Source organism: Panthera onca, chromosome D1 (genome assembly GCF_046562875.1).
Source record: "Panthera onca isolate mPanOnc1 chromosome D1, mPanOnc1 haplotype 2, whole genome shotgun sequence".
Lineage (NCBI taxonomy): Eukaryota > Metazoa > Chordata > Mammalia > Carnivora > Felidae > Panthera > Panthera onca.
In genome coordinates this window covers 14,918,198-14,939,158 of record NC_138348.1, presented here as the reverse complement: position 1 = coordinate 14,939,158, position 20,961 = coordinate 14,918,198, and the positions used below count along the sequence as shown (strand labels likewise).

The 20,961-nt window shown below is 37.5% G+C and overlaps 1 protein-coding gene and 1 pseudogene across 1 annotated transcript; both read left to right on the top strand.

Annotated features, from left to right (window-relative positions):
• The first annotated feature begins 3,818 nt into the window (after positions 1-3,818).
• LOC132660675 (olfactory receptor 4A15-like) lies at positions 3,819-4,748 on the top strand. The gene has a single exon (XM_060604463.3). The coding sequence runs from the start codon at positions 3,831-3,833 to the stop codon at positions 4,746-4,748; it is 918 nt and encodes a 305-aa protein (XP_060460446.2). The 5' UTR covers positions 3,819-3,830.
• A 13,387-nt stretch (positions 4,749-18,135) lies between these two features.
• Positions 18,136-19,118, top strand: LOC132660676 (olfactory receptor 4A5-like; annotated as a pseudogene).
• The last annotated feature ends 1,843 nt before the right edge of the window (positions 19,119-20,961 follow it).

Here is a 20,961-nt window from a genome sequence, read left to right as displayed (position 1 = left end):
TGGGTTGAGTAAATTACAAAGATCATGCCCCAGTAGTGGGATGTAATTAGCACTATGCTGAGCGCTGTTCCAAACCTGCCTCGTAAACATTAACAGTAAGAATTTTAAAAAATCCAAAAGAAACTAAATATTGTCTTCAAGATTTTGTGTCTCTGCTAATGTGAGATATTAGTCTGATTATTTTTCTTATAATTCCCTTAATATCTTCTTCTTATTGTTTCTTTCTGGTATTAGGGTTATGCTGAGTGCATAAAATGAGTCTGGAAGTATTTTAATTTCCCCACACTCCCTGAACTTGTTTATATAATATGGGTACTATATTTTGATTAATTTTTATATAGAATCCTTGATAAAGCTGTATAGGAGTGAAATTTTATTTTGGAGGGGAAGGATTTTTTTTAGGTTTATTTGAGTAATCTATACACCCTGCATGGGGCTTGAACTCACAACCCCAAGACTGAGAGCTACATGCTCCCCCAACAGAGGGAGTCACCCTGGGAAGGGAAGAATTTTAAAGAAATAATTTAATGGTATTAGAATATTCCATTAAAAATATTATTATTTGACTTAAGGAACCTTTACACCAATGGCGGGCTGGAACTCACCACTCTGGGATCCAGTGTGGCAGGTTCTACTGATTGACCCAGCCAGGTGCCCCAGGTTATTCATTTTTAATTATTTTTCTGTGCCTGTTTAGAAAGTCATATATTTCATAGCAGTGGTCCACTTTCTAACTGACAAGTTTGCCAACATAAAACCATTTATGATATTCTTTTGTTATCTTTTTCACATCAGTAGAATGCAGTAATGGCTCTCCCTTCATTCTTGAATCTGATCCTTTTTCTTTCTCTTAGTTTTTCTTAATCCATTTAGCTAAGAACATCAATCTTATGAATCTTTTGAGGAACATATTCCTGGATTTATAGATTTTTTTCTGTTTTATTTTAATACTCTTCTACTTTCTATTTAATTTCTCTTTCCACGATTTATTTTATTTACTGTTTCTATCCTACAATGTTCTCTGGGTTTATTTTGCTTTCCCTTTTTTCAGGTTCTTAGGATGGAAGCTTACTTCATTTCTGTAATATCTCTTGTTTTCTAGTACTTCTACCTAAAGCTCTACATTTCTTTCTAAGCACTCCTTTAGCTGTATCCAGCGCGCGCGCGCACACACACACACACACACACACACACACACACCTTTCATTATCTTTCTGTTGAAATTTTATTTTAAAAACTATTCACTGGTATTTCTTTAATCCATGGTAATTCAGATTTATGTTGCTCAATTTGTAAATAATTAGGAAACACTGTTATATTTTTATCAATTTCCAGCTGAATTTCATTATATATATTCTGTATGATTTAAGTTCTTTGAAATGCATTGCAACTTGTTTTCTGGGCTCCTGTGTATCTGTTTTGGTGAGCTTTCCCTGGGCACCCCGAGATAGTGGAATCCTCCCACACTCTTTTTTCCCTCCCCACCCCCCCAATACTGACACGGATGCTATCAACTTACCTGTGTGCCACTATGTGACAAACTCAAGACTATCCTTTTAGGGGAGAAGCTTGCCTTATCTATATTAGAGATGGTTTTAAATGGCTTATTATGAAATTTGTCTTCATCATCTTCTGGAAGTCAGTGCAGTTTCTGTGGGCAAAGATGTAGCTTAAACCTAACTGACACACCTTTGTCTATTTTGGAAGTCATGATTTAAAGAAGAGAGTGTTTACATGTTTTATTCCTGCCCACACTGGACATTTCCCTTTTGGTGACTCAATCTCAAGTTGTTCTTTTGTGATCCACCCCGTCCCCTCACCCCAAGGACGTGTTTCTGCAAGTCCTGTTGTACATGGTGATTATTCTGCTGGCATCTCTGGAGATGCAGGGTCTACTCTCAAAATTATGATGAAGGTCCCAATGAATTTAATTAGGGAAAAATGACTCTTGGAGATGCACCAATTGAATGACTCATCCATATGTGTTGTAGTCCAACCCCAGATAAAGTGTTTACAGATATTTGTCTTGACCTCAGAGAGTGTTTGTATCACTGTTCACACAACTGGCTTTTTCAGGAATTGAAATGATGGACTCAGAACATAATGAAGTATGTATATGAGTTATTCTCCATCATTCAGGAAATCCAAAATTTTACTGTGCTTTGTGAAGACAGGCCAGTGTAATTGATAGAGAATTGAATGTCGTCAAAGGATATTTCACTATTTTACTTATATTGACATAAAAACAAAACCACATAACCTTTGTTTAAACAAATCACAATTTTATCTCCTATAAAGCTGACCTTTTTTTTTAACCTCACAATGTTTGTTTAACATTCACTTGTTGTTAGAACAAATTCTGCCAACAATGAAGATTTGGGGTCTCTTTGTTCCCAGTCGAGGTTCAGACTTGTTTAGGTTACAGGACCTTCGTATTTGTTTTGAAAAAACCCGGCAATTTAAGGGGTAGCCTTTTTCTGAAAGACTGAAATGACTGAGACTTTCTGCAAGCATGGAAAACATTGTTCACATGGAAACAGTTCAAGGTCCAGTGATGGTGCATGTGTTTTCCTGCTCTGTGTGCACAGAGGTGTCATCAGCGTACAAAATACACGGGAGAAGGACTACAACCCAGACCTTGGACTGAACGTCTGTCTTAGTTGCAGGTAACCCAGGAAGGTTAACTAGATGTAAGAGTCCAGCCTAGGCTTTACATTTTAGATTTTGGTGGTGCGGGAATTCACAGTCCTTTAAAAGTTCTCCTGTGTGATTCTTAAAATCAGCCATGTTAGACACTCTTTGGGATACTAACATATGTGAGGATTGACTGAGTTTTGTAATATTCTTTTAGCTATTTTCACATACAAAGATCCACATTAATGCACTTTCTCTAACACCTGTGTTTCTAGACATAGTTTCAGGTGTAACTATTTAGGGATATTTTAATGGGCAGATCCTTGTAAATCTCATGATAGTTTCAACTCATGTGTTCTCTGAGCATTGCTTGTTAACCTGTGAAAGTTTAGAGGATGATGTAGCATCCACATATCTTGAAAATGTGATTTTGAAGAGTCCAAGGGAACACTTTCATAAGCCAGGTGTTACGTCAATTCATGTTTCTGTTCATAGGTGAGTTTCAGCATCAGAACATACATTTGTTGGCCATTCCTTTTATTACTTGCTTATATGATTTACTCACTTTGCCACTGAGTCATTTGTCATTTACTTAAATGTTTAGAGCTCTGTGTCCATTTTGATATTAACTCTGTGTATGTCCTCTAAAATGTAAATATTTTCTCCAAAATACTTTCATCTATTGATGTTGTGGTATCTTTTTTTTAAATCCTTAAGATGTTTTGAAATTGTAAAATAGATCAATTTGTGATTTTATTTACTAGTTAAGAGGATTCTAGAATATAGATAGTCACCTCTTTTATTAACTGGGGAGTAAGTATAAATCTTGCTTTAGTTTTTCATTAAAACTTAATCCATTAAAAAATTTTATTTGAAGAATCTTCTATTGGTACAATTGTACTAGTTTCCAGATGGAAAGCTGCTTGTAGCAACCCATTTATTTAATAATATTCCCCTTTCCCCAAATGTCTTTAATTACTTGTCTCTCCATTAATCTGCAATATTGCTGAGCCTAGGGAGCATGCTTTAATCAGCCTTGTATACTATAATTTCTGAAAGTAGTGGGACATAAGAAATTATAATATTTATTTGTTGAATGAATAAAAAGATTAGGTTAGAGTTTCAGGAAGTCACTAGTCATAATTATATTTATAGCTAATTTTCTCCTGAACTCTGATATAAGGACAAAAGGACATATGGAACATAGGATCAATGTGACTGAGTTTGTCCTCTTGGGGCTCACTCAGAGCCTCCAAGGTCAGAAAATATTATTTGTTGTGTTCTTGCTCATCTACATGGTGACAATGGTGGGCAACCTCCTCATTGTGGTGACCGTGGTGGTCAGTCCAACCCTGGATGCTCCTATGTATTTCTTTCTTGGTTACTTATCATTTATGGATGCTGTGTATTCTACTACAGTCACTCCAAATATGATTATAGACTTACTCTATGAGAAGAAAACCATTTCCTTCCAAGCTTGCATGTCCCAGCTCTTTATAGGACACTTGTTTGGTGGTGCAGAGATTTTACTTCTGGTGGTCATGGCCTATGACCGCTATGTGGCCATCTGCAAACCCTTGCATTATTTGACCATCATGAATCAACGGGTGTGTGTTTTGTTGCTGCTGTTGGCCTGGGTTGGAGGTTTTTTGCATGCTGTTGTTCAACTTCTCTTTGTTTACAACCTTCCCTTCTGTGGTCCCAATGTCATTGACCACTTCATCTGCGACATGTACCCATTATTAAAACTTGCCTGCACTGACACTTACGTTATTGGCCTCACTGTGGTTGCCAATGATGGGGCAATCTGTGTGGTCATCTTTACGGTCTTGCTCATCTCCTATGGGGTCATTCTGCACTCTCTGAAGAACCTTAGTCAGGAAGGGAGGCGCAAAGCCTTATCCACCTGTGGCTCCCACATTACAGTGGTGGTCCTCTTCTTTGTCCCCTGCATCTTCATGTATGTGAGACCTCCTTCTACATTACCCATTGATAAATCCTTGACTGTATTTTACACAGTTATCACCCCTATGTTGAACCCCCTAATCTATACTCTGAGAAATGGAGAGATGAAAAATGCCATGAAGAAGCTCTGGACCAGAAGAAGAAAATGAGGCAGAAGAGAAATGTATCACCTTTTTTTTTTCAATGAAGAGTTTGCTCCATCCAGGAAAGGATTATTTATTTGTAGTAAGTTCCTCCTCAGGTTTAAAGTTGTGCAAGATGAAAAGCATTTAAGATGTAAGTACTTCCAATGGTCAAAGCATATTTCTAAGATTTTCATAATTTCTTCTTAGGAAAGTAGATGTATAGCTTTTGCATATAAAATGTCTCTATTGAAACTATAGGTTTAAGTTCTATGTGATCAGTTATGCTGTAGTTAACACTATAAATTTATTTTTGTTAGTGGACATTTTTCGCTTTTCGCTCTTACATAATTGTTCACTTTCAGAATTCATAGTGCTCTATATATTTCAGAGAAAGAAATTCAGAAATGGGACATAAATCCTTTGTCCACTCCTCCCATACAAAAACAACTCATATTAAGACTTGAAGTATAGATCTTATTTTTGTATCTGCAAGACATTTAAGTATATAATTTTGTTCATGTTGCTTAGCACGTTAAGGTTGAGGAGGAATGCTGCTTCCTAGGTAGAATATTAATCATAAGGAAGCTAATTGTAGAAAAAAAATCTGAACAAAAGGGATAGATATAATAAGTAAGTTTTACTCATTTTTCTGAGTGGGGGATCCTATTATCTCCTAAAGTGGAATGACTTTGTTTAGTGTTATATTTCATAGAAATGATTCATTAAATTTCCTACATAGTTTAGTATATCTGATAATTCTCTGCCATTTTTTCAGTGCCCCCACATCTTTTTTTGCTTACAGTGTTTAGTAGCCTCCTACAGGGACCCAGGCCTTACCTTTCATATATAGAATTATCATAGTACATAATCCATGAGGTTTAAATATGCAACACAGAACCTGACACCAGATATTTGAGTGATATCATTGGTAAGAAAGGTGCTGACAAGGGATGCCTGGGTGGCTCAGTTGGTTAAGCGTCCGACACTTGGTTTTGGCTCAGGTCATGATCTCAGGGTTTGTGAGTTCAAGCCCCACATCAGGCTCTGTTCTGACAGCAGGGAGCTTGCTTGGGAACTCTTTCTCCCTCTTTCTCTGCCCCTCCCTTACTCTCTGTCTCTCAAAAATAAATAAACACAAAAAATAAAAAGAAAAGAAAAGTGCTGACGATATGGCATGCCATTCTGACCTCTGCTCTTAATGGAATGCAGATTATTAGGTAATAAAGAAGCCATAATATATATTGATTTATTTAACAGAGACCTCTTTCATAAGCCTCCCTCTCTCAATTAGGCTTGAAAGAAAATATTATCTGTCCCTACTACAGTAGGAATCATGTGGTCAAAGAAACTCATGGTTCTGCCTCTTTTACTTAGTCTGGATCCATGAGGCGCCCAGGCTATGGGGACATGGAACCTTTTCCCTGGTAAATTACAGTGTATGAGAAACTTTATGTCTGCATTTTCATCCCTATTATTATTACATGAAGACTTGTTATGTCGTCGCAAATCTTCCCAAACATAACACTATTCTTTAAATAAGATTAAACATTTGATTTTATCAGAATTTGTATAATTAAGTCATCAACTTTTGGATGTTGCTATGCACTGAATATTAGTGTTTCCCTCGAAATTCATGAGTTACGTCCTCTATGATATGTGGTGTTTGGAGGTGGGGCCTTTGAGAGGTGATTACGTCATGAGAGGAGAGCTCTCATGAATGAGGTTAGTGTCTCTGTAAAAACAGACCTGATAGAACTCACTTGCCCCTTCTGCCATGTAAGGGCACAGCAAAAAGAGCCTAGTCTTGAATTCTTGATCTATTGGAGTAAGAATTTGAGTCTTTTCTTCATTAAACATAAATATATATATATATTTTCTTCTACAAATATTTAGTATTCTTTGATATTGTTACAAATATGTTGTTTTGCTGTAACTATGGGTGTTTTTATATACACACATTATATTGTATTATTCTTTTACTTTTTGATTTCTTCTATTGCATCACTCTTGGAAAATTTCATTTATATTCAGTGAATTTATACATTTTAGCATTAAAAAATAACTCTCAGAAAAGTTTCCTTTTATATTACTGCTTTTATTTTAATCCATTAATTTTTTTAAAGTAGGCTCCACACTGGGTGTGCGGCTTGAACTCAAGACCTTGAGATTAAGACCTGAGCTGAGATCAAGGGTTGGACATTCAACCAACTGAGCCATCCTGGGGCTCCAAAAAGCTTTCTTTTAAAATTATCTAGAATTTGCTTTTGTTTGCGATGAAGACATGTATAATCCTGTTTTCCTTAAACAGGATAAATAATCTGCCAGTGTTATTAATTTTAGTAATTGAAAATTTTCCATTTAATATGTCAAATTTTACACAACTAGTAGGTTTGATTTGGGGGCCATTTCACCTCCTCTTCTGTTGCTGACTCCTCCGCCTCCTCCTTCTTTACCTTTGGTGTCATTCTTTACCACTAACATTCTATATCAGTAGTCAAGGATTTTCACTTGTTTTTATACCTCATAGGGATAATCGCTCTTAAATACTCACCCCTTTCAAGTTTCTTGCCATTTATAAACATTTATTTTCCTGATAAGCTTCAGGCTTATTTTGTTTAGTTTGAAAACTTCTCTTAAAATATTTAGAATTTCATGACCCTCCACATTGATTTCGAGGAAAACGGCATGTTTTAATATCTTCTTTTACCATCCAGAAAGAGACATGTATTATGAAGGCTTGTTCAATGTCTCGATAAAAATTTGTAATCATCTTCATAGAGTGTACAGGCATCTTGCCTTTCGGTTTTCTTATTTTAAAAGTGGCTTGCCTTATTTACCTTTGATTCACATTTTCAAAGAGCTGATTGGAAAGAGCTTAGTGTCTTTTGCTGGCATGAATTACAGCACAGTCCTCAAAGGCATTGGTGTATGTTTGTATGCAATGTTGATAGGCCTACATTTGACAATACACAAGTATATATTCAACCACAGAGATCTCTATCTGACCTCATGTAGGTACATATTCAATGATATGTAGGTCGTATCCAGTGTCATATATGTGTCTGTATGTGAACACACAGAGGTCTGTATCTGACAGCACATGGATCAGTATCTGACTACACATACAAATGCATATGTGTATATATATGCATTTGATCTGATCACACACAGGACTGTATCTGTCTACACACAGAGCTATATCTTGCCATACACAGGTCTGAATCTGAGCACATATGAATTTTGGCAGGACTTGACTGAACAATTCTTCTGTTCCATGTGGCATGGACTGAGGTCCCTCTCTGGTATTCAGTAGGTTGCCTGGCTTTTAGGGAGTATTTAAGATGACTTTACTCATGTAAGTGGTGCCCTGGCAGTGATGGCTGGAAGACCAGGCTCCTCTGGCCCCTTTTTCTTCTCCATATAGCCTGTCGCTCCAGTGAGTTTGTCAGACTTGTAAAATGGCAGTTCAGGACTTCCGGAGGGAGGACACAGAAGGTCTTAAGCCAGTTAAGATCTCATCTCATCCTGACATCAGCTTGAAGTTCAGGATCTCAAGTTGTAAATCCAGACTTCATCTGACCAAATGAAAAGGCAACTTATGGAATGGGGGAAATATTTGCAAGTCTTATACCTCACAAGGGGTTAATATCCAAAATGTATGAAAGACTTTGCAACCAAATATCAAAAAACAAAACAAAACAAAAACCTGGTTAAAAATTAGGCAATGGGCCTGAAAAGACATTTTCCAAAGAAGACATACAAATGGCCAATAGGAACATGGAAGGGTGCTCAACATTGGTAATCATCAGGGACATGCAAATCAAAACCACAATGAGAGGTGCCTGGGTGGCTCAGTCAGTTAGTGGCTGAGTTTGGCTCAGGTCATGATCTCACAGCTCGAAGCCTCCTGAGTTCAAGCCCCCCATCAGTCTCGGTGCTGATAGTTCAAAGCCTGGAGCCTGCTTCCAATTTTGTGTCTCCCTCTCTCTCTCTGACCCTTCCCTGCAGGTGCTCTCTCTCTCTCTCTCTCTCTTTTTCTCTCTCTCTCAAAAATAAATAACATTAAAAATATTAAAAGCCACAATGATATATTGCCTCATACTTGTTAGGATGGATGTTATCAAAGAGAAAAGAGATTACATGGCTCAGTCAGTTAAGTGTCTGACTCTTGATTTGGGCCCAGGTCACGATCTCATGGTTCGTGAGATTGAGCCCCAGATCGGGCTATGTGCTGTCAGGTCAGAGCCTTCTTGGGATTCTCTCTCCACCTCTCTCTCTGACCCTCCCCTACTTGTGTGCATGCTCTCTCTTTCTCTTGCTCTCTCTTTCAAAAGAAATAAATAAAAGCTTTAAAAAAAGAGGGAGTCCAGTTCGCTGTTGGGTATATAAATTGTTTTAGCACTCTAGAAATCTCTATGGAGATTCCTCAAAAAAGTGAAATAGAATTACTATACATTCCACATATTCCACTTCTGTGTGTATATCTAAGAATATGAAATCAGAATGCTGAGGAGATATCTGCATTCCCATGTTCACATCAGTATTATTCACCGTAGCCAAAACATGGAAACAACCTAAGTGTCCATCGATTAATGAATGGAAACATAAATATATATATTTATATAAATATATAATACATATATAATATCAGATAATACATAATATATAATACATAATATATAATATCAGATATTATATAATACATATATGTTATATATATATATATATATATAATATATATATATATATATACACAAGAGAATATTATTAGGTAAAACAAAGAAGAAAATCCTGCCAATTGCAACACCATGAGAGGCTTTGAAGGCATTAAGCTAGGCAGAATTAGTCAGACAGAGAAAGACAAATACTGTATGATCTCATTTATATGTGGAATTAAAAACCTAGATTATAGAAGCGAGAGAATGGTGCTTGCCGGGGCCTGGAGGGTGGGGCAAATAGGGAGATGTTAGTCAAAGGGCACAAAATTTTCTAGTTATAAGATGAATAAGTTCTGGGGAGCTAATGTATAGCAGGGTACAGTAGTTAACAATAATGTATTATATAGACATAGTTGCTGAGAGAGTGAATCTTAAATAGTTTCATCCCTCACCGAAATTCTAATTATGTGAGGTGACATATGTGTTAGCTACTCTTATTATGGTAATCATTTTGCTTGTAAGCCAGCAATTCTGGCCGAGGTTGGCTGGATATTTCTTCTGCTTCATGGGGCATGGACTGAAGTCAGTCTGTGTTATTCATCTGATAGCTGAGGGGTCTGCAGGATCCAGGGAAGCTTCATTCCTGTTCAGAGTGGCTTTGAAATGGCGACTGGAAGGAACCCAACAGGTCCCTTCCCCTATTCAGTTAGATGCAGGACCACAAGCAGGACAATCAGACTTTTTACATGGTGCTCAGGGACCTCAGTGGTAGAAAGCAGAAGGAGTCAGGTCAGTTAAGGGTTATATCCAAAACCAGCCCAGTGTCATTTTCACCATCTTATACTGGTTAGAGCAGGCACACCCAGATTTGTGGTGGTGGAGAACTAGATGATGACACGTGGTGTGGAGGTCAATGCTTGGTGGCAAAGTCACACTGTGGAACAGCATGTAGGATGGAAGACATTGTCTCCTTTTTGGAAGATACAACCGTCCACATCCCTGAAAGGGCATGCTGGAGGTTTCACGTTATAGATCATTTTGGAGTGAATTGCGTCTTAACAATATTGAATTTTCTAGCTCCTGAACACAAGATATCTATTTGTTGGGGTGTTTTCAAAATTTTGCTTCATAAACATTTGGAATTTTTAGTGGGAGGATGTTGCTCATTTTTTCCTGAGTACTTTTCTTTTCCGATACTAATGTAAAAGGTGTTTAGCATTGTGTAAGTTTTCAGTTGTTATGGATACTAATAGAAATGCAATTGAATGTTTTATTTGGACCTTGTGTTCCTGAAAACTCGCTAAATCCACTTATTATTTCTAGTAATCTCTGTAGATTCTTTAGGGTTTTCTATGACACAACCATGTTGTTTACAAGAAAGGGACAGTTCATTTCTTGGAGAGATATAGGAGTATTTAGCTTTTGTAATTCTATTTATTTTTGAGTCTTTTACAGAAGGTTGTCTTTTTCCTTTATTTTACACATTTAATCTGAGGATTCAAAGTTATAGAATAATTGGAACTTTTTAAACTCTGAAACATCAGTGCAATTTTATGTGCTTTTCAATTCCTGATATTGGTAATTTTCTCTTGATTTCACCTGCTATAATGTTATCAGTTGTAATATAAAATACCCAACTTCACAACTTTGGCTATTTTAGTTTACTCTCTGTATTCAATTTCATTCATTTTTATCTTTTTTCATTACATCTTTTTTTTTTTTTTTTTTTTTTTTACTTTGGCTTTAGATGTCCTTGTCTAGCTTCTTAAGATAAAAGCTTAGATGCTTTTTGAGATTTATATTTAACACAAGCATAAAGCTATACATACATTTTAGGTAAGCTATGAATACACTTAGGTAAGCAATTTTGTGTGGCTTAGCATGTAAGAAAGATCTTCAGTTATTTATTTGTATATTTATTTATACATACAGATATTTATTTGTATTTATATTTATATATATATATACACTATTTATTTTTATATATTTTAAAGAATTTATTTATTTAAATTCAAGTTAGTTAACATACAGTGTATGTTCGATACAGTATGTTACTCCTTGGCTTCAGGAGTAGAATCTAGTGATTCATCACTTACATATAACATGCCGCACTCACCCTAAAAAGTGCCCTCCTTAATGGCCATCACCCATGGAGCCCTACCCTCACCCATATCCCCTCCGACAACCCTCAGTTTGTTCTTTGTATTTAAGAGTCTTTTAGGGTTTGCTCTCCTCTCTGTTTTTATCTTATTTTTCCTTCCCTTCACCTATGTTCATCTGTTTTGTTTCTTAAATTCTACATATGAGTGATATCATGATGTTTGTCTTTCTCTAACTAAACTATTTTGCTTAGCATAATATACTCTAGTTCCATCCACATTGTTGCAAATGGTAAGATGTTATTCTTTTTGTTCACCAATATTCCATTATATATATATATATATATATATATATATATATATATATTCCATTATATAATATATATAATTATAATATACTATAATTCCATTCTATATGTATATATATAAAATCACATCATATCATATCTTCTTTATCCATTCATCAGTTGATGGATATTTGGGCTCTGCCATACTTTGGCTATTATTTTGGGGGGGGGGGTCTTCATTTTTCTTTTAATTTTATTTTTAATTTTTTTTAAATTTACATAAAAATTAACATACAGTGCAACAATGATTTCAGGAGTAGATTCCTTAGTGCCTCTTACCCATTTAGCCCATCTCCCCTCCCACAACCCCTCCAATAACCCTCAGTTTGTTCTCCATATTTATGAGTCTCTTATGTTTTGTCCCCCTCCCTGTTTTATATTATTTTGTTTCCCTTCCCTTATATTCATCTGTGTTGTCTCTTAAAGTCCTCATATGTGTGAAGTCATATGATATGTGTATTTCTCTGACTGACTAATTTCACTTAGCATAATACCCTCCAGTTCCATCCACGTAGTTGCAAATGGCAAGATTTCATGCTTTTTGATTGCCGAGGAATACTCCAGGGTATGTATATACACCATATCTTCTTTATCCATTCATCCATTGATTCACATTTGGGCTCTTTCCATACTTTGGCTATTGTTGATGGTGCTGCTATAAATATTGGGGTGCATGTGTCCCTTCAAAACAGCACACCTGTATCTCGTGGATAAATGCCTAGTAGTGCAATTGCTGGGTCATAGGGTAGTTCTATTTTTAGTTTCTTGAGGAACCTCCATACTGTTTTCCACAGTAGCTGCACCAGTCTGCATTCCCACCAACAACGCAAAAGAGATCCTCTTTCTCCACATCCTCGCCAACATCTGTTGTGGCCTGAGTTGTTCATGTTAGCCATTCTGACAAGTGTAAGGTGGTATCTCATTGTGGTTTTGCTTTGTATTTCCCTGATGATGAGTGATGTGGAGCAACTTTTCATGTGTCTGTTGGCTACCTGGATATCTTCTTTGGAAAAGTGTCTTTTCACGTCTTCTGCCCATTTCTTCACTGGTATATATATTCATCTTTTCTCCCCTCAGAGAGTCCCCTTAAAATTTCTTGCAGGGATGGTTTAGTGGTCACAAACTCCTTTAGTTTTTGTTTGTCTGGGAAACTTTTCATCTCCTATTTTGTTTTTTTTTTTTTTAATTTTTTTTTAACATTTATTTATTTTTGAGACAGAGAGAGACAGAGCATGAACGGGGGAGGGTCAGAGAGAGGGAGACACAGAATCTGAAACAGGCTCCAGGCTCTGAGCTGTCAGCACAGAGCCCGATGCGGGGCTCGAACCCACGGACCATGAGATCATGACCTGAGCCGAAGTCGGCCGCTTAACTGACTGAGCCACCCAGACGCCCCTATCTGTCCTTTTTTGAATGACATCTTTGCTGGATAAAGAATTCTTGACTGCATATTTTTCTGATTCAACACATTGAACATATCCTGCCACTCCTTTCTGGACTGCCAAGTTTCTGTGGATAGATCTGCTGCAAACTTGATCTGTCTTCCCTTGTAGGTTAGCGACTTTTTTTCCCTTGCTGCTTTCATGATTCTCTTTTTGCTTGAGTATTTTGTGAATTTGACTATGACATGCCTTGTTGATGGTCGGTTTTTGTTGAATCTAATGGGGGTCCTCTGTGCTTCCTGGATTTTGATGTCTGTGTCTTTCCCCAGGTTAGGAAATTTTTCTGCTATGATTTGATCACATAACCCTTCTACCCCTATTTCTCTCTCTTCCTCTTCTGGGACCCCTATGATTCTGATGTTGTTCCTTTTTAATGAGTCACTGATTTCTCTAATTCTTAAATCATGCTCTTTTGCCTTAATCTCCTCTTTTTTTCTACATCATTATTCTCTATAAGTTTGTCCTCTATCACTGATTCTCTGTTCTGTCTCATCCATCCTTGCTGCCGTGGCATCCATCCGTAATTGCAGCTCAGTTATAGCATTTTTAATTTCATTCTATTTTTTACTTCTTTTATCTCTGAAGAAAGGGATTCTAATCTATTTCCGACTCCAGCTAGTATTCTTATTATCGTGATTCTAAATTATGGTTCAGACATCTTGCTTGTATCTGTGTTGGCTAAATCCCTGGCTGTCATTTATTCGTGCTCTTTCCTTTGGGGTGAATTCCTTCATTTTGTCATTTTTGGGAGGAAAGGAATTAATGAGGTAGAAAAATTAAAATTAAAAAATATTAAAATTAAAAATTACAAACACACACACACACACACACACACACACACGTCAAATAAATGATGCTAGATCCTAGGCGTGTTTTGGTCTGGGTGTTGAAAGTGGTTTGACAGATTAGAGAAAAAAAGGGGAAAAAAAGGAATTTGAGAATTTGAAAAAATGAATACATTGAAGTAAACTAAAATGAAATGATGGGAGTAAGATAGAATTTGAAAAATTTACACAAAAGTAAAGACTATAGTAGAAAAAAATTAAAGAAAATATTTTTAATAAAAATTGAAAATAAAAATGCATTTTTTCTCTTTCTGTATTCAAGAAAAAGAAAAGTGAAAAAGAGAAAAAAAAAGAAAGAATTGAATAGATGGACCTGCTAACAGATTGAAATAGGACTGAAATTACTTCGTTTTCCCCTAGAAGTCAGACTGTGAAGCACTTTATAGTCCATGAACTAAGTAGGCGGTGAGACTTGTGTTCTTGAAGAGCAAGGTTGGCCCAGTTGGGCGTGGCTTAGTGTAATGGCTCTGTTCTTCACTAGATGGTGCTTCTAGCCTACTGGGGTGGAGTGTTGTTGCGCTCATACGGTGTGTATGCATATGTGCGGGAGCAGTGAAAATGGCATCACCCAGCTACCCAGTCACTAGTATCAGAACTCTGTTCTCCCCTATCAGCAATTGCACACCCATCCTCTGTCTTAAGCTTTTGTCCACTCCCCACTTTTTCACTGTCCGTGACCAAGCCCCAGGCAGTACCTCTCTCCCAAGTTTTGTCTCAGATGCGGCTGTTTTCCCCGGCCCCTTACTTTTGAAAGACTGCGGCTTTGACCCGTTCCACTCCTCTGTGGGAGGGTCTCACTGAGCAATGGCCAAATGTCAGCTGCACCCAGGAACACTTGCTGGGCCCTGTTGCTGCCAGTGCCCTGAGACTGCGGCCAGGTGCCAGCCTGCCCCAGAAAAAGGTTATGAGATAGTGTAGCAGCAGCATTTCAGGGATTATGGAAAATCACAACATACATCTGGCACCAGGCTTCACCCTTAACAACCTTGTTCCAGCACCAGTGAGTGTGGCTGCCTTCTGGGGTCTGCTGGGACCAGGTGGCTTCAACAGTCTCTACCAAATGTCCTTCCAGCAGTGAACCGCTTTTCCCCGTGTGGCCCAAGAACCTCCCAGACCCCACTCTGTTCCTGGAGATTCACCCTTCCCACCAGAGCACCGCCAGGTATTGAGCTGCAGAGTTGTAGACTTTGTGCTCCCCTTGCTTACAGCCTTAATGGAATTTAAACCCTCTCCTTTCTCCCTTCTCCCTTTTTAGTTTAGTCCCTGCAGCTGTTTCCAATTTTCCACTTTCTCTCCACCTGCTTTTGGGGAGGGGTGCTTTTCCCATATTCTATCCCCACCCCAATTCTATCCACTCTGTGCCCACAAAAGCACCTCCCTGCCCACTGCAGCTTCACACTCCCCAAGTTCACCTCTCTGCACTGCGTACCTGGTGAGTTCTCTGGTTCCGGTTGTGAAGATTGTTGTGTTAATCCTCCAATCAGTTTTCTAGGTGTGCAGGATGGTTTAGTGTTGGTCTGGCTGTACTTCATGGACGTGACACACACAAAAAACTTCCACGCTGTTCCGTCATATTCATTTTGGCTATTATTGATAGCGTTGTTATAAACAGTGGAATGCACGTGCCCATTCAATTCAGCATTTTTGTATCCTTTGGATAAATACCTAGTAGCGCAATTGCTGAGTTGTAGGATAGTTCTATTTTTAATTTTTTGAAGAACGTTCATACTGTTCTCCAGAGTGGCTGCAACAGTTAGCATTCCCACCAACAGTGCAAAAGGGCTCCCCTTTCTCTGCATTGTCTCCAACATCTGTTGTTGCCTGAGTTGTTATTTTTACTCATTCTGACAGTTCTGAGGTAGTATCTCAGTGTGGTTTTGATTCATATTCTCTGATGATAAATGATATTGAGCATCTTTTCATTTGTTTCTTAGCCATCTGGATGTTTTCTTTGGAAAGGTGTCTATTCATGTCTTTTGCCCATTTTGTCACTGTTTTATTTGTTTTTGGGGTGTTGACTTTGAGAAGTTCTTTATGGATTTTGGATACTATTATTCTGACATGTCTTTTGCAAATATTGTCTCCCTTTCCTTCAGTTGCCTTTTATTTTGTTGGTTAAAGACTCTTTATATATGATCCTTATGACCTAGAAAATGTAATATACAATCACACACATGTGGAGATGAAGATGCTCAATGGAACCCATCGTAAGCCATGGGGAAATGAGTAAGTGTGGAAGCACCCAGATTTGATGTAGAAGCAGGTTCTTGCTAGAAAATAATTTGTTTCTTATAGAACCAGTTATTCAAATTAAGGGACTGAATTAATGAACTGAAAATCATTATGGTGTCAACTGACATAGATTCAGGCCTTGATCAACAGCATCTACTGCACCGCAGACTCTGGAACTATGATTACCTATCTTTTCAACAATTGCGATGTCAACCTCAGTAACTTCCCTCATCTCAAGGCCTCCTGCCTCTGAACCTCAGGGCCTCTAGAACAGAGATTCTAACACCTAGAGGAAAGACCTCCTTTGCTGAGGATATGATTGGGTAAGTCAGCCTGAGACTGGTTCTCCTTTCACTTGCCTAGCTGCCTAATATGACTTCCCTAACTTCAATGTTTTCCTATATGAAACTCACAATTTATTACTTTTTTTAAACATTTTTTTAATGTTCAAATTAGGTGTTTTCTGCATATTTGCCCATCTATCTGCTCCTCTTTGATCATTGTGAATATCAAATCCATTTACCACTGGCTAGCATTTCTACAGTAACAGTAATAAGCTTGGAAATTTTTATTAATTATAAAAATATGAAAAAAGAAAAAAAATGTCAGTAGAATAGAGGGGTGCGGCTGACGGAAAGGTCTCACAGAGCATTGGACTGGAAAGGATTCAGAGATGGACTAGTTTGACCCCTTTGTTTTCCAATGAGCAACCTGAGACAAGCTTGTAATGACATTTAGAAGATGACTCAAACCCATGTCTTCTTACACTGAGCTCGAACTTTTCCCCTGAGTGTGCCGCTTTTTGCAACCAGGGCAACGAAGTTGTATTTTTGAGCACTCTCAGTACCTATAAAGCATTATAAACAAAACCATGTCTCATTGTCCCCTACCCCTCATTTCAGTGTCTGTTTCTCCTATCTATCACTATCCTGCCAGAGTTAAAAGAAACAAAGCAAAACAGTTGCTAATGTAACAGTTTGTGAAAATTGCAAGTCTCTCCAGTTCAGTTCAAATGTATTTGCTGAAAATCTAGAGAGTTATTTGTGTTAAGATATTGTGGGGTGGGCAAACATTAAATGGAGAGAACTCCAACTCCTTACAAAGCTGATCGAGAATCATACCAAGTCATTGTAATAGGGAACAATGTGCTAAATAGTTTTGCAGTTATTTGATACAGTTAAATCTAGTCTTTACATCAGAGTCTAGTCTGAACATCTAATAGTGGAATGCCATAGTATTATTAAGTGAATTATTACACAAGAGAGGCTATTTTTGGTGCTGGATACATCACACTGTAAAGGTACTCACTGCAACTACGTACTACCACTTCAAAAGTCTGACTCTATGCCGATTTATGTAGCGTTTATTGCCACCAGCAGAAAGTAAGTTTCTGGAGAGCAGGAATCCTTTCCTTGTTTGTGACTGCTGACTTCTGTGCCAAGAACAGACATAGTTTAAATAAGGCTATAATAAATCTGTGTCGATAGCTGAGCTTTTGATTACTCCTCTCTATAGACAATCCCCTAAGACTTAGAGATAGAACTTCTTTCTTGTAGGCCAACAAGATCATCTGAAGACAAATAGGACCATCAAGGGAAGGTGTAACAGGCATTTTGGAAGAACTCAATAGTTACCACTAACTGTTTATTGCGTATAAACCGCTGTAGAAAACACTTAATGATGAAGATGTGCTCTTAACAATGGACGTATTTATAGTCATGTTCACGATTTAATTACAGATTGCATTGTCCTGAGCTCTCATCCCTGAAACAGGCCATATAGAAAGAGGAAATGGGAAATAGTAACAATGTGACGGAATTTGTCCTCCTTGGCCTCACCCGGGATCCTGAAGGGCAAAAAGCATTATTTGTCATGATTTTACTGACCTACATTGTGACAATAATGAGCAACCTGCTCATTGTGGTGACTGTTTTTGACAACTCCTCTCTGGGCTCCCCCATGTACTTCTTTCTTACCTATCTGTCACTCATGGATGTTGTTTATTCCACTGTCATCTCTCCCAAATTGATTATAGACTTACTCTGTGACAAAAAGACAATTTCCTTCCCAGCTTGCTTGGGGCAGCTCTTCCTAGAACACTTGTTTGGGGGTTCTGAGGTCTTCCTCCTGATCGTGATGGCCTATGATCGCTATGTGGCCATCTGTAGGCCACTGCATTACTTGACTATCATGAATCGACAGGTTTGCATTCTGCTGTTGGTGGTGGCCTGGGTTGGAGGTCTTATGCACTCTATGGTTCAACTTCTCTTTGTGTACAGCCTCCTGTTTTGTGGCCCCCATGTCACTGACCATTTCATCTGTGACACGTGCCCATTATTGGAACTTAACTGCACCAACACCTACTCATAGTGGTTGTCAATGGTGGAGCCATCTGCATGGTCATCTTTATCCTTCTGCTTGTCTCATATGGAGTCATTCTAAATTATTTTAAAAGTCACAGACCAGAAGGGGAGCACAAAGTCCTGTCTGCCTGCAGCTCCTACACCACAGTGATTTTCTTCTTTTTGTTCCCCTTTCTCATGTATGTTAAACCTGTTTCCAACATTCCCATTGATAAATCCATAACTCTGGTTTATATGGCTATCATTCCCATGTTAAATCCTTTAATATACACCTTGAGAAGTTCAGAGATGAAAAATGCTATGGAAAAATTTTGGTGTAAAAATTTAACCAAAGGTAGAATAAATGTGTCACTAACACTGAACACATTTATGATTAATTATTTTATTTATTGGAACATTTTTATGTAATTTTGAGAGAATGAGAGAGACAGAGCATGAGTGAAGAGGGCAGAGAGAGATGGAGACACATAATCTGAAGCAGGCTCCAGACTCTGAGCTGTCAGCACAGAGCCCAACTCAGGGCTTGAACTCACAAGTTGTGAGATCACGACCTGAGCCAAAATCAGACACTTAACCAACTAAGTCACCAAGGCACCCCTATGATTAATCCTAAAGCAACAAAAGGGTTGTAAATTCTGACAATGAATTTAGTCTATCAATGGATTCTCTAGTGATGTTTCTCTTTTGTTTACATAAAGTCATCAAAATGTAGAATAAATTGTCTTTTAAATTAAGACTCAATGCAATAGGGAAATTCTGGAGGTTGAATAAAAGGCACAGGTATTTGTACTATTACAAGCAAAAAGATAATTAATATCACTTTGTAGCCTTATTTTTCTTTGTTTATATTGAAGTGGGACTTAGAAACAAGTGTTTTAAAAATTTGAAAATATTTATATAGGCAGAGAGAGAGAGAGAATGAGTTGGGGAGGGGCATAGAGAGATAGAGGAAGAGAGAGAATCCCAAGGAGGTTCCATGCTCTCATAGCCAAGCCCCACGCTGGTCTCCAACTCAGGACCGTGAGACCATGACCCCAGCTGAAATCAAGATTCAGATGCTTAACTGAGCAATACAGGTGCCCCAAGATTTTTTAAAATTTTAAATGTGAAAAACAAGCTACCTTTGAAAATTTACTTTCACCTAAAGTAATAAGAAAGTAATTTGTCTAATACTTAGAACAAACTACAGGGGCAAAAAAGTAGTTTAAAAATTTTAATGTTCATTATTCTATCAGCGCAGCAACTTTCTGTAGCTGCATTATACATCTTGTCCTTAAGATTTTTTCCATTCCTGAGGTCAATGCCTATGCTTTTGTAATTCAGGACATTTATATGGGAGATGTTATTGTGTTTGGTTGGATACTTTCAGTAAGAAATGTTGTTAAATGGGATGTTGGATGTTTTCCCAGGTTGGGATGAACTTGTATGGGATGGTTGATGATGAAAACAGATACTGGTTCCTGATTTGAGCACAGAAAATCATACTAATCCCATAATAAACATATTTTTATGCTTTTCCTCATTAGCTGTTATGTACATTTTTTGCCATTCTTCAAAGAGCAGACAGAATGTCTTATTTTGTCTTTATGATACTGAAGATATGGGTAAAGAAATGTGTTATTTTGCATAACAGTGTGTCCCCCAATAGCTGTATTCAACTTAAGTACTTTGTACTGATAGACTTAATAATGATTTGCTTTGGTATAAACAAAATTTTGGTTTTCATTGTTATGTAAAAAACCCTCAACAACAGGTTTTTCTGTCTGTGGCCATCCTGGAACACTGAAAACTAGGAATAAAATGGAATTGCTTTCATTGTAATATGGAACATCATCTATGCTTTGAAAGCGTTTTCTTTTTTTTAAATTTTTTTAAGATTTATTTTTTAAATTTAAATCCAAGTTAGGTAACATATAGTGTAATAATAATTTCAGGAATTGAATTTAGTGATTCATCCCTTACATGTGACACCCAGTGCTTATCCCAACAAGTGTCCTCTTTATTGCCCTTCACTGCTTTAGCCTTTCACCCAACACCCTGTCAGCAACCCTCAGTTTGTTCTTTATATTTAAGTCTCTTATGGTTTGTCTCCATCTCTGGTTTTACATTATTTTTGCTTCCTTCTAATTTGTTTATCTGTTTTGCATCTTAAAGTCTACATATGAGCGAAATCATATGATATATGTCTTCCTCTGACTGACTTATTTCACTTAGCATAATACACTCTAGTTCCATCCATGTTGTTGCAAAT

Excerpts from the sequence above, each read along its gene's own strand:
- LOC132660675 (XM_060604463.3), top strand. The coding sequence starts at position 3,831 with ATGGAACATAGGATCAATGTGACTGAGTTTGTCCTCTTGGGGCTCACT.